The 14,949-nt window shown below is 38.8% G+C and overlaps 1 protein-coding gene across 4 annotated transcripts in view; it reads right to left on the reverse strand.

The window, feature by feature from the left end:
* The window catches only part of HFM1 (helicase for meiosis 1), a 170,998-nt gene that overhangs the window by 83,417 nt on the left and 72,632 nt on the right, over positions 1-14,949 (reverse strand). For all 4 annotated transcript variants that reach the window (XM_089780526.1, XM_075936496.2, XM_075936502.2 and 1 more), the window contains 7 exons: positions 14,335-14,382; positions 11,898-11,978; positions 11,361-11,452; positions 2,589-2,695; positions 2,452-2,499; positions 1,703-1,800; positions 1,489-1,620 (listed from right to left, as the gene is read on the reverse strand). In XM_089780526.1, coding sequence (XP_089636652.1) covers positions 1,489-1,620; positions 1,703-1,800; positions 2,452-2,499; positions 2,589-2,695; positions 11,361-11,452; positions 11,898-11,978; positions 14,335-14,382 — 606 coding nt within the window. The remainder of the gene's footprint in view (positions 1-1,488; positions 1,621-1,702; positions 1,801-2,451; positions 2,500-2,588; positions 2,696-11,360; positions 11,453-11,897; positions 11,979-14,334; positions 14,383-14,949) is intronic.

Raw genomic sequence — 14,949 nt, forward strand, 5'->3', positions numbered from 1 at the left:
TGTGAATACAATAAAACCACTATAGGCCCTTTTGCCACAAATACAAAAAGAGCAGAAAAAAGAAACATTCCCCACATAAAAATGAACCCAACAATTTTGAGAGCACTCACAAAATGAAGAAAAACATGAAAAATATTGGAAAGAATATGGACCTAATTCTCATTTACATGATGGCCCCTTCACAATGTACATTTACTTTCACTCCCAGTGCATTATAAAGGGACCTTATTGTACAAGAGAATTAGAGCCCGCAACAAACTTCCTTGGAATGATTAATTTAAAAAAAGAGCACAAGTAATATTTTGTTCACATATAAACAGTGTTATGGATGAAATAATGATCAAGTGCGGAACCTGAAATACAGATACACAATGAGAAGAAAATATGACACCACATGAACAATTTACAAAATTAGAAGACAAAGTCAGAATGGATTTGTTTGCCCTCGGAAGGTATGACCACCTGATCATAATGGACTATTTTAGCCACTTTCCAGATTGATAGTGCAAGATAACACAGCTTCAACTATGATCACTAAGTCCGTATTTGTATGTCATGGACTTCCAAAGATTGCAATGGACCATGATTACAGAATGCATAGATCTAGCTAAAACTTATGAAATTCAATATGATATTTTGACACTTGCAAGAAAACAGATTTGAATAATTTGGACTCTGTAGAAAGAAAGGGAAAATGGAATTTATTTAGCACTACTCAATCATAGAGCGATACAGTTGCAATGTGAAAAATCACAAGAAGCTCAAAAAAGTGTAGTGGATCAATTGTCTTTTCAGACTATTTCAAGGACAGTGAACAGACTGTTAAAGACAAGGGTAAGTCTAAACACTCCTTACTGCAAATACAGAAAAGTGCTGAAGATTAATTAGGTTGGTTGATCTGTACTACCACTGTTCCCTTCTCCCATACAGCATCAAGACTCAGCTGCAGAGACGCAGGTAGCAAGATTAGATTAAAGCAGCATAAGTCTTTTATTTATTTTATATGCAATCTACTATTGTTAGGGAAATAAATAAGTTATTTTAAAGCCTGTCACAGACATCAATAGCTAATTTCATTTGTCACAATTATGTCATCATTGAAAGTTGCCCTGAGTGTAAAAAGACTATTACTGAGGAAGAGTAATTTAACGGACAGTTACATTTTCTTTATAAACATTTATCTGATACTACAAGGTCTCTGGGGGAAAAAAGTTCCTTAAATGTTTTCTATTGTGTATTTTTGTTCTTATTCCAAGATCTAAGTTTTCATTCTAGTTACTAATCCAGTTAAGAATTTATTAATTCTGAAAGAATTTCTACTGGTCAGTCAACTAATCATCTTTGCAACAATCTTTCCCACCATGATTCTGGCAAATGAAAAGATGGAAGACTTATATAGTTCAGAAAATGGGTCTTCCAGTTTATAGTGAAGTTAGTGGTGAACTTTCACACACTATTATATAAATATTGCTTCTTTTTGATACCTACCAATTTTTTCTAGCTGTTTGGATACATGCAGAGAATTTTCCCACAGTTTGCACCTAAAACACTTAGCTAAAATCAAAGAGTTTAATAATGCAGAAAAATTGTTTTTACATGATGTCAGAAACTCAGACAACCCTACAAAAGAAAAAAAAATTAGTAATTTAATAATACAGTTTTTATTAGTAAATATATCAAAATGTTTTAAATTGTAACATACATTTAGTAACTCTTAAGCCATTTCTGAAAATTTTGCCTATATCTTGTGTCAAAGTGAAGTCCTGAATAGGAATGCATCCTAATTGAGCCTGAATAAGACTGAAAAAGAAATATATCTTAGCACAGAAACAACAGTAACAACAAAAGTATAGTAAAACATGAGTCAAAGTCCCCATTGGGGGGGAAAAAAAAGGCAATTTCAAGATAAAAGCACCATTGTTTGGCATCTATTGGCATGAACCTGCATACAATGAAGTCAATTGGGCTTCATTTGCACGATTATTTCAGAGTAAGCTATTCCGGAAGAAATACTCCAAAATAACATATTTTGAAATAGCGCATCTACACTACAAGGAAGCCTGTAAATTAGTCTGAGGCAAGTGCCCCTAATGTGGATAAGCTACCTCGATTTAGAGCTCCAGGAAGTACGGAGGAGTCATTAGTTTGAATGGTCTGGGGGAGGAGCTATTTCAAAATAGCAGCAGTGGAGCATCCACACTACTGCTATTCCGAAATAGCTATTTTGGAGGAGGCATTATTCCTTGTGGAATGAGTTTTACAAACATCAAAATAAGCCACCCATTATTTTGAAATTATTTTGAAATAACGGGCTAGCTGTGTAGATGCTCACATAATTATTTTGGAATAACAGACATTATTCTGAAATAACGCTGCTGTTTAGATGCACCCTAGGAGTTCAGATCAGGGCTTTTATTTTCAAGCCAATGAGATGTGACACAAAATATTTACCAGTTTACTTTCATGTCTCTTGTTTTTATCTTCCCTTCCATTGGAAACCTGTACAATAAAACACATTATTTTTTGCTATTCATTTTAACTAAAATTATATTTTCTTTCTGAACAGTAATATATCAATTCTGTTTTACCTAATAGTTATCCTGTTCTTGTCTTTATTCAAAGTGTTTAATATTTTCTTCTCACTCGTTCTTAACTTGACATCTGAAAATTCAACGCAGCTGGATATCATTGTGATCTGTAACAATTTAACATTGTGTTATTAATTCATTTCCTTATTTGTGGTTTCTCTGATTTATTTCCATTTGTTCCTTCCATTTCCTTTGTCAAACAATACTATTAGCACTTCAAATTTCTTTAACACTATTACAATTGTAGCCCTTCTGCCAGGTAGCACCACCAGCAGCCAAGGCCAGGTTCAATATCTAGAGGTTCCTCTCCATCCTTCAAACACAGAACTGGCTCGAGCCCCCACCCAGTAACCTAAGAAATTCACACAACACTCACGGGCGCCTCTGGGAGGCAATGCTTCCCCACGTGCAAACAGAGAGTTTGAGTGTAGAAGAGAAACTTTTAATAAAAGGGGAAAGAAGTAACTTGGCATTAATTTTGAAAAACATCATGAACAGAGTTCACAGGAAAACACCACAAACACAGTTCAAATCACAGCCATGAGTAAATGTCCCAGCTTGAGTAGGTTGTGCAATGTCCTTTTCCTTTCAAGCTCTCAAGTCCAGCCATGTAAGTGTCCCATTCACATGCCTAACCCTTCTCTGCACCCCATTCAGTCACTACCCTTGGTCAAAGCAGACCAGAGCTCAGAGGTGATCTGCAGAATTCTCCTTCCATCCTGAGTTGGGGCGGGGGGAGTAGGAGTCATCTCACCCACTCCTCTGGTCACTCGCCATCCACCTGCTCGCTGCTCTCTAGTGGTGCCCTGCTGGCCATTCGTTGCCCCTCGCTGATGCGACTCCTAATGCCTCTCCATAACCACCCTGATGGCTGCTTATCATATCTTCCGCTGGCTTGTACTATAGTGGATTTGACTCTTGACCAAACCTGGTAATTTCAGCTCTCAGTGATCTCAGCTCTCAGTGATTTCAGCTCTTGGTCCAAAGCACAGTCCAGCCAACAAGAGGTTCCAGCATTCACTGGAGTAAATTTACATACAAAAGGGACTCCTTTTGGAGCCTTTCTTTAACTCTATCATTGAAACAGTGGGGAGAAACAGGTTGAACCAGTCTTACAGCTGACGCCTGGAGGGCATACAGCCTGCTGATTCATGTCCCTTCCCAGCTCAATATATAGGTCTCTCAAAGACCAGCCTCTGTCCATCCAAGTGTATTTACACTGACAGGGTCTCTTCTTTTAACTGAATTAAACACAGTCTAACTTTCTGTATTGTGCATTCCTACAATAACTGCAAGCATTGGTGGTCATATCTTACAATTTCTGCATTTAGTTTTAACACAGTTTGCGACCAGCGTAACAGACCAATTGATTACAATTGGCAAAGCACCTTCTAACAGTTGAACATCTAGCAAGCCTGAGCAACCTAAATGAAGTGCATTTACCTGATCACACCCAGGATTCCTTTCCCATTCCAGATGTCTGTAATGGAAGCAATGATTCAAACCCTGATTACAAAATGAAAGGATGATCAAGAAGATGAGGAAGTTACGCACCCTGTGTAGTAATGATGGTTCTTAGAGATGTGTCCCCTTGTGAGTGCTTCACTCAGGTCTTGGTGCATGCCCACACCAGTGACTGGAGGTTTTTACCTAGCAGTGCCTTCCCACATCACGCATGTGCAGTAGCCATCTCGCGCTGTTTTCATCCATTAGCTGCACATGTGGGTCCCCCTCTGTTCCTTTTCTATGAGAAATCCTCTAACAGACTCCAAGTAGAGCACCCACAGGGACACACATCTCGAAGAACCATCATTACTGCACAGAGTGAGTAACTTCTTCTCCTTCAAGTGGTGTCCCTGTTGGTGCTCCACTTAGGTGACTAGCTAGCACTACCTGTTGCTCATGGTGGTGGGTCTTTGAATCAACTATGAGAAGAGGCAAGGACTGAAATGGCTAACATGGTGGTAGGTATGGGTCCCTGCTGCAGAGCGTAGTGTGTGTGCAAAAGTGTGATATAAAGACCACATTGGTGCTCTATAGATATTAGGAAAAGGTTAGTTATGCAGGAAAGCAGTTGATATGGCGATGGCATGAGTGGAATGCGTGATGATAGTCTGAAGTGGTTCCCTTCTCTGAAGACGATAGGAAGTATATATGCAATTGGCTATCCACTTGGAAATAAGCTGCGCAGAGACAGCTGTTCCCTTGCGGAGACCGGACATAGAAATAAAAAGTCAGTCTGATTTCCTAAATTTCTTGGTTCCGTCCGTGTAGAATGCAAGGGCCCGTCTAGCTTCCAGAGTATGTAACATCAGTTCCCTCGGGGAGGAGTAGGGTTTTGGGTGAGGTCTAAAGATGTTTTTACAGACTTGTAAAAGACATGTCCACATTTAAGTCCACTGGTGTCACCTTGGGATTTAAACCTAGTGCTCGGCACACTCACAAGACCACCTTTCAAACTACTAGATACGGTCTCTCCACAACATCTAGCTATGAAAGTGGCCTTCATAGTAGCTTTAATCTCTGCCAGAATGGTGAGTGAAATTGCAGTCCTAATGGTTCATTCACCATATACACTTCTTTGTAATGGGATGTGCAAAGAGTGAGAAGTGATCCACCGGCTCGTGGAAAACAGTGATGGTGGACAGGTAGATGTGAATGAATCTGATAAAGAGGCCTGTATTGCTAAGCACCATCAGGTATTCAAGTACGGTGAGTATCGGAACAGTATTTCGTTGCAGCTGACGTCGACCGCACCACTTTTGAAATTGTCTCCATTAGTTCTGGTAGTAGACCTCGTGGAGGAGCACAAACTATGGTAGCCTGGGAAGGTTTTAAAGTGAAATTTAGGTGGGTAAAACTCGCCAATCTAATAAGAGATACTAAGTTTGTCCTCCTTATCCTAGGTTACAAGCTGGTGGAAGAATACAGTTCCACCTCAAAAGGGACTGTGGGTCTAGAGTACACACTTACACATTTACAATCAGGATATGCAATTAAAATAAGCTTTAGTATTACAGGGATTACTGTGGCAAACACTACAAAGAATATAGCACTGAGTATACAGATTAACTGAATCTCCTCTGTGGATAACATATACAAAGTCTATGTTATAAAACTGGACTTATCTAAGTACACAGATTTTAATTACCTAATAGAATTTCATACTCACAAAATCTTCTTCCCCAAGGCCAAGCGTGGAAGGACCAATCTCCCTCCACCTAAGCAATCTTGGTGCAGGTGGAGTGTGAAATACTCAGAAGCAAGACTTAGACAGAATAAATGAAGCAAGACAGAGATATAAAGATTGAAAAGAGAACAGAGCTTTTTTCTGACCTCAAGAAAAAACAGTGGCCATTCTGAGGTGGGCTTAGCAGCAGCAGCCGTAAGAGCTTCCTTAATTTCTAGGCCTGTATCTCTTTTTTGATGCCAGAATATCTAGGAAGTCCAACCTCCAAACCAAAGTTTGACCTGGCACCCTAAGATTTCTGTGGGTGCCTACATCAGACTGGGGGATATATCGGGGGGGGGGGGGAAATCTATGAATATTCATAGGAGAACCACTTGATGTCTCCTTGGACTGATTCTTGGAACAAAAAGGCAGGAAATCTTGCGCTTAAGTACAGTAAACTTCCAATAATCTGGCACCTTTAGGACCCAGGGGGTGCCGGATTATCAAATATGCCGGACTATCAGAAGGGGGGGGCTATGAGGGGTCTGGAGTGGGGTGGGAGGGGATGCCACCCCAGACCCCTCATAGCCCCCCCTTATGATAGTCCGGCTCTGCCCCAGGCGTCCCTGATTCAGCCGCTGCTGGTCAGTTTCAGCAGCAGCTGAATCGGGGATGCCTGCAATAGAGCAGCTGGGGTGCTGCCGGGTTGGTCCCGCAGCGCCGAGGGACGGTGCTACGGGACCAACCCGGCAGCACCCCAGCTGTTTTGCCCCAGGCGTCGGGATTCAGCCGCTGCTGAAACTGACCAGCAGTGTCAGTTTCACCAGCAGGCTGATTCTGGACGCCTGGGGCAGAGCAGCTGGGGTGCTGCGGGGTTGGTCTGGAGCAGTCAGGGCAAGGGGAAGGCTGGCTGTGGGGGAGCTAGTAAGCCCCAGGCCTGCATACAGGGTTTCACCCTGAGAACTAGCCTGTAGGGATCTGAAGAATGGATCCCTCCACTGGGTTTTATGTCTCCACTGTCGGTTCCCAGTTTGTGGAGTTTGCTGGGAGGCTTCCCGAGCCAAGCTGAGTTGGCTCACCAGCTCCCTGGGTGAGACCAGTCACCGTATGGTCAGCTTTGCTCTGTCTGCTAATTCAGGGCTGCTGCCTGCTGTATGTGTGTCTGAACGCTGGGGTAGGAGGTTATAGTTTGAATTTTGGTGCATTTGTGTGGCCTGCACCTTGACCCTTCCACACCTTTGTGGCGAGGGGAAATTCTGGGATCGAAGCAGCCTGATTCCTGCCTGAGGAGGATCCCTGCCAGAAGAGACCAGCCCCTCTGCAGTGACTGAGTCATCGCTGAACCTGAGGCTCATTCATGGAGTGTGTGAGTGCACCATCTTTTAGTTAGTAAGTCAGGGAATTTGTTTGGGGATTTTATAACCTGCTGCATATTAAACCTGTGGAGCAATTTACTGCCTTTTCCTACTTGTGAGTCCTTTGGGCTGTACTGAACCCAGTAGGCCCCACTGCAGAGAAGAATTTTGTGGTCAAAAGTCATCAAGGGCCCCAACAAAGTATGCGTACCAACGGGACACTTACCTTACAGTTGCTGGGCATCAGTGAACCTAAAGATAGTGTTTTACCTTATTATGTTATATTTGTCTCCTGTTTAATATAATTGGGTGCGTCTAGATGAGGTCGCTTTTACGCAAAAACTTGCCAGCTGTCTACACTGATTGCTTGAATTTGCACAAGAGCACTGACATTCTAATGTAAGAATTCAGTGCTTCTTGCACAAATACTTTGACGCTCCCGCTCAGGGATAAGCCCTCTTGCACAAGTATTCTTGTGCAAGAGGGCCAGTGTAGACAGGCACCTTAATTTTTTTGCGCAAGAAAGCCCGATGGATAAAATGGCCACCGGGGCTTTCTTGCGCAAAAGCGTGTCTATACTGGGCACGGATGTTTTTGCGCAAAAGCACTTTTTGCGCAAAAGCATCTGTGCCAATCTAGACGGTCTTTTGCAGAAATACTTTTAACAGAAAAACTTTTCCGTTAAAAGTATTTCCACAAAATCATGCCAGTCTAGACGCAGACATTGTATTTATTATAGTGTATGTGTTTGTGTTATTTTCTGGGAGTTTCCAACTATCTTGCAAATACGTGGGGATTGCCCTGGGTTAGAATTTTCCTCCTAAGCTGCCCTGGTGACCCTGCCAGGAAGGAGCGAGGGGGGTGGAGGCACCTCCAAATAAATCCATTGGAAAAAATAAAGTTGAGTGGGCAGCGGGAGCCAGAAGAACCCAGACCTATCCATCAAAACCTGTAAGCAGATTGGCCTTAAAGAAGGTAACCAAGTGGAGAGGGAGCTCTACACATGCAATTGTCAGTAGTAGTAAAATATAATGGCAGATAAAGCACGAGACAATATAGTATTTTATATACAGTAGAGTCTTGATTATTCAACCTAAACAGGACCAGAGGATGGTCGGATAGCAGAGAGGTCGGATAATATGGAATACTAATAAAAAAGTGGGTACAAATATGTATAAACTCAATTTATTACTAATGCTAATGAAAGAATAGAATATTTCAACATTCAAAAATAAAATTTACAACACTTTTCTCAATATAAAAAGTTTAGTTTTTAAAGAAATGAGTGAGCGGGAGTTGTTTTTTTTTGGGCGTCCTTGCTTTTCTTCCCGGCAAGATCACACCAGCATCTGATCAGCAGTAAGACTGTAACGGTGGCTTCCTTCAGTTGCTCAATGTAAATTAGTGCTGCGTTGAAAGCCTTCACTCCTTCACTGTGACTCAATCTATCCACTTTCTCTAGTTCGATAATATCGTCTTTTATATCATCATCATCACCACGATTCCCAAGGTCAATTAAATTTTTATCAGTCAGCTCTTGTTGCTCATCTTTTTCCATCCATTCCTGTACATTGTCATTGCATACATCTTCACAGCCTGGTATCTGTTTCAATAAGATTAAAAGATTTTCTCAACTTCCTTGACTTGTTTCTTCATTATATTCATCTTAATTTATTGTTTTTGTCATCCATAAGTAACTTTTTCCATGATCTTGCCAGTGATTTTTTTTTTCAATTTCTTCCCAAGCTTGTGAAATCCAATAAACAAAATCCTTTAGTTTATTTTTTTCAATGTATCTAGCATGCTATTTCCATCATCAATAACATCTATACGTGATTTAAGAAGCTGATGTTGATTTTTTTTGAAAGCTTCAATAACAGCCTGGTCCATAGGTTGGTACAATGAGGTGACATTTGGTGGTAAAAAAAAATCACACTTACTTCCCCATCCTTCAGTTCATTTGTGTTAGGATGAGATGGTGCATTATCAATAACCAAAATAGCTTTCCTTTCTAGGTTTTTTGAATTCAATAATCTTTCTACTAAAGGAACAAATTCATTATAAAGCTAGTTTCTAAAAATTTCAGAGCTCATCCATGCACTCTTTTAGTTGCTATACCAAACTGACAGTGCTATAGGACCTATGTTTTTGAAAGCACGTGGATTTTTGGATTTTCCTATTAAAGCAAGTTTGAGTTTATGGTTATCTGAGGCGTTACTGCAGACAAGAATGGTCACTCTTTCTTTGCTTCTTTTATAGCCAGGAGCTGAAGTTTCTGCACGGGAAGCCAAGTTTTTGATGGAAGCATTTTAAAATTTAGACCTGTTTTGTCACAAATCTATATCTGTTCATGCAATAACCCTTTATTATTTACGAGAGACAGAAAATGTTCTCTAAATTTAATAATTGATTCTGAGACTGCTGATAATTTTTCTCCGTAGATGTTGAGCTGCTTCACTCCATAACATTTTTTCCAACGATCTAGCCAGCCTGTACTAGCTGTGAAGTCGTCTTCTCCTTCATTAAATGCGTTGTGAAATGCCAGTGCTTTTTCTTGTAGAATATATCCAGTTACTGGCATGCTGTTTTGTCTTTGCTGTGTAAACCACAAAAATAAAGCTTCACTCACCTTTTCGTATTCGTATTTTTTCATCGTTTTTCTTTTTTTCAGACCTTCATTTCAAGCCTTATCAGAGCACCATTTTTCAATTTAATTTCTTTTTCTCTTCCAATCACCAACAGTAACACGCCCCACACCATATTCTGTCGCCACTTTTTGCACAGTTTCGCCTTTATCTAGTCTTTGTAAGGCTTCAAGTTTTTGTTCCATCAAAACAACTACTTTCTTTCTCTTTTCACTTGCCATGCTGATAAAGAAATTTCAAACCAAAGTACTGACATCATCAAACAAAAGCATGACTGAACTCATGTGCATGGTGTGGATGCGCAGCGCTGATTGTGATTGGCTGTTGTACATGCTACATTCTTATTCGCAATTTGTGTGGCACGTCAGATAAAACAGAATGTCGGATAAGCGAAGGTTGGAAAAATAAAGACTCTACTGTCTAACCAGAATTGCTTCAGAATTCCTTAATTCGGAAGGGTAAGATGACTCAAGCTAGGTAACTGAGGAGAGTAAAAGATGAAAGAACCAGCAGATCTCAGAGAACAAAACACTTAAAAAAATCACATTGCAATTGAATTTGCAACATTTTATACACTGTGAACTTTGTAATTCTTTGATGTAAACAGAAAAATTATAAATTGTCTCCAATTCTGTATTAAATGTTAAAATGTGTGTGTGTGTTGTGTTGACAGACAATGACACAGAGTGTGTGCGCTTGCTGCGATGGGTAAGTTTCTGAGACAAGCCATGTGCTATTCTCTTGAAGACAGGGAAAACTGTTGTCTCCGTGATATATATGTGTGTGTGTGTGTGTGTGTGTGTGTGTGTGTGTGTGTGTGTGTGAGAGAGAGAGTGTGTGTGTGTGTGTGTGTGTGTGTGTGTGTGTGTGTGTGTGTGTGAGAGAGAGAGAGAGAGAGAGAGAGAGAGTATGAGCACTTAGAATCAGTGCACTGTTTCTTAAAAAAAGGCAATCCCCTGAGTCACTTACCACCTATGCTTCAGACTGGAGCAGCTCCACTGTGTGTCTCCCTCTCCCTCACCCCTGCACTGCAGAGATGGGGTACAGTGGCAGGGAAACACACTGACTTCAGCACACTCCTTTCCTCTCCATACACCTTCCCCACTCTGCACAGACTCTGCACAGCTAGCAGGAGAATCCTACAGGATGCAGCAAGGTGGATGGTAGAGGCAGCTAAACACATGCTGCTAGCTGTAAGCATGCACACTATGCTAATTAGCTGGGTGGGCTGAGGAGAAATGCTTGGCCAGCAGGATCAAGCCCCCAAGCCTGATTTTGCCCATTCTGGGTTAGCAGCTGTTCCCTGGGGCTAGGGCGCTTGCTGCCCTCCTTTGCACATTCAGGAGTATAACTATCCCTGCTACTCCCTTCCTTTCCATCTGATGCGAAACAATCACATTCGATACACATCTCATTATCCCGGCAAATCCAGATTTACTTTAAGTTATGATAAGAATAAGCTGCATACTGCATTTGGTGGTCCTCACTCTTACCATGTAGGAGGAATTCTTGAACAAACAGACGCACAGATGGACAGACAGAAACACACACAAAGTCTCTGAAATATATAGTAGATATATTCTTACGAAAATTAAATTACCAGTTCAGATAAAGATTCTGTTCCATTAATTGTGGAAAACTGTTTCACTGTATCAAATGCAATATAATACCAAGCCATTAGTTTTCCAGTCTCTGTAAATGAAGATTAAAAATATTTAGTGTATTTTAAGAGAGGTGGAGTGCACTTGTTTCTTCTAAGCCACAGAATGGCATTTTTCTTTTCTTTATGCTATTATACATAGATCATTGTCACCAGGCCATCTTTTGATCTGCAGCAAAATTTCCAGTTATTTATTTGCTAAAGTAAATTCAGCTCAGATAATAAAATACCAAGTACGTTCAGTATTGGCCAAATTCTGCCCACATTGGCTAAATTCTGAACTCCACCAGAGATATACAGGTGTACTTGACAAACTTTCCCCTACATGGTTCCTTTCTTTCTTCACTTCCCAATCACTGTGCCCCTGTGTCTTCTGATAGGCCCATATTAAGAATAATTTTAAATCTTATAATATAAAAATATTTTAAATATGTTTTCAATACTATCATCTAACTTAGATTATGAAGTAAATGTTACCTGTTGGTTTGAAATTAAATTCTTCATCCATCTTGATTAAATCAAGAGATGATAAACTGTTCAAATTCTTCAAACACAATTCTGTCCAGAGTTTGAAAAGAGAAATGTATAGTTAGATTCATGTAATAACAAGTACATGATATTTTTGTACATACTAAGGAAAACAATAGGTTCTAAGTTACACAAGTGTAAAACCAGAATAACCTCACCTCACTTAACTCAACGAAAGGCATTAGCACATGATTTTTTTCCATTGAAGCCAATGGCAAAAATTCTTACTAAATTCATTAGGGCAGGCTCAGGCTCAGCTATTCACTCAATAAAAACCAACCAATTTCACTTTCAAATTATAGTCAAGTGTGACTGAAACTACTGCAAGAAATTTAACCTGTCAACTTAAGCTCTGAAAAGGTTGAGAGTCCACTAATAATCATCCAACACTATATGACATTCTCACTATTTTTTAACGATGTAGCAAAGCATGATTATCTAAATGAACATGGGTGAGTAATGTTTGATATATGTACATTATAGGAACTGTGCCTGCATTTATTTCAATGGTTATAAATTAAAATAAATCTATGTAGTCTCTAGCATTAGATATTTGTATGATGATGATCAAAGTGATTCCTCTATTCTTATTTTTCAAAACCAAGAAAATTCAATGCAAAAGTGACATTAATACAATGTTGAGATTTTTCAATACAAATATGTCAAGAAACTCAAAATAGTAGTTGTCATAGCAACCACAAATCATCTGCATTGCATACACAGACTATATATACACAAATATATATTACATAACAAAATATACATTACTATAAAATATTGCTTATGGACAAGGGGGTTGAATTGCAATAACTGTAATAATAATAATAAAGATGAATTTCCAGATTCATATGGTTAATAATCTTAGAAAGTAATGTTCTATTACCAGTCCTATTTTTCATTTCGTATAAATCTTATGTTGAAGACGGTATGAAAAAAAACATAGCATTATTTGCTTTTATTTAAATGTCAGAGGGGCTCACCCCTAAATTACTGAGTTTCATCTGGATAATTTGATGGTATTGTCTTTAATAAAGAAATAATTTTAATATTTAAAGAGCCCTACAGCAAAAAAATATTTTATATTCATGCCTTGACAAAATCGCCTTCTTAAAAATTCTTAAGGTAATAGTTAAAAACTACTGTATAAAGACCTCGGACCTGATGAATATAAGTAATCTTTTTTTATTTGCAAAGTCAGATGCTACTCATATTCTTTAACAACAATACAGCTTAAGGTGTCTTAATTACTTCACTGAATCTTATCTTCTTGGAATTGCTTTATCTATCTGCAATATGTATAAATGTATAAACATGCTGAGAATAATTTTAGAGAAGATCTGGTAACTCAAATACATTTGAGATACGATTTGATAAGGTATGGAGCACTTTATGCATACAAATCTTGCAAGCTATGTAAGAGTTATTTTGGCAAACCTAAACAGAATGAATTAATGAAGCAATAAATGCTAAATTTTTAGAAATAGAGCAACATATGCATTAAAGAGCTTTGCTCCATGTGAAAAATCTCATAGTCCCATGGAATGGAATTTTCAATCTAAACTAGATAGACTGTATATATAGCAAAATCATAGCCACTAATATAGGCAACGTGAAGCAATAGCATGTAACTCCCACTGCTCCCCTCCTATAATTCTTTGGATACACGCCCACTGGCCATAAAATACCATTCCTTTGATCTGTACAAAATGTGTGTCTCACCTTTCACAAGGAGTTATGAGGCCTGATGCAAACGTTTCTATAATACAGAGGCTGTATTAAGACACCCTGCACATAGTCACTATTACTGCTGCCCCATGTACAGCAAGCATGCAGTTTTTAAAATACTTTTGGGCAAGCTGCAGGTATTTAAGTTACCCCAATTTGTTTTCTGGGCTAAAGATATGACCAAAAGAGGAAATCAGACATTAAATATTTGTAGAGCAAATGTTGAAAGAATATGAAAAGAAATAAATCAAATGACAAATCAATGGAGGCAAAGGAAGGAAAAGAAAAGCATTTCAAATTAATTGAATCTAACTTATGCAAAGTTTGATTTATGAGTAAGGTATACAAGAATCTGCATACCCCTGCATTTGAGCATGAATGTGGGAAGAGAAGTATTCATTGTTCTTCCACATTATGAATTTTTCGGGTAAAAGAACCATATCTGAAAAATCCAGTATTTTTAAGTGGAATAGTATGCAAGTTAAATTAAAGTAACAGTGTTGCTTTAGCAATTCACAAAAGGCTAGATTCAGCCAACCTTAATCATATTGAATAGTATCTTGCTATATTGGTAGCACCACTGAAATGAATAAATACTTTGATATGATGGAAGAATGTGGCCCAAAATATGTTGTATTCAAAAAGGTGAAAAGACACTAACCTTGTAATTTTGCTTCAATTCCAACTCTGTCTAATCCAGGTGAAAAACCTGCAGGAAAAGGCAAAATGGCCTTTTAAATTAATATATTCATACATTTAATTAATATATTCATACATTTTAATTTTCAACATTACTGTCTACCAAAACTATTTACTTACTAACAAATGTTAATTTAAGCACAATGGTTGTATATTTCACATATATTGACATTTAAAACGGAAGTATAAAGTGAGTGAGGTAATATCTTTTATTGGACCAAACTTCTGCACAGATATGAAATAGCATGCATTTTAAGTCTGCAGTGTTGTTGTAACTGTGCCACTCCCAGATATATATCTCACAAAGTGGATAAGACAATATTTTTTATTGGACCAACTTCTGCTGGTAGAAGGGACAAGCTTTTGAGATTGACAGATATCTTCCATACTCTGGACACAGTAACCAGAGTGACACAGCTAAATACAGATTGTTAATGTTGTAGGAGACGATGGCACTGAACATCTCACAACTCTCAGGACAAAGGAGAGCTAATAGGCAGCAAAGTGTATTAAACTGTAATGAGCCATAAAACCAGTACCTTTGTTAAGTGCATTATTTTTAGTGTTATGAAGAATT

This window comes from Pelodiscus sinensis, chromosome 9, assembly GCF_052426305.1.
Source record: "Pelodiscus sinensis isolate ZL-2025 chromosome 9, ASM5242630v1, whole genome shotgun sequence".
In the NCBI taxonomy this organism is placed as follows: Eukaryota; Metazoa; Chordata; order Testudines; family Trionychidae; genus Pelodiscus; species Pelodiscus sinensis.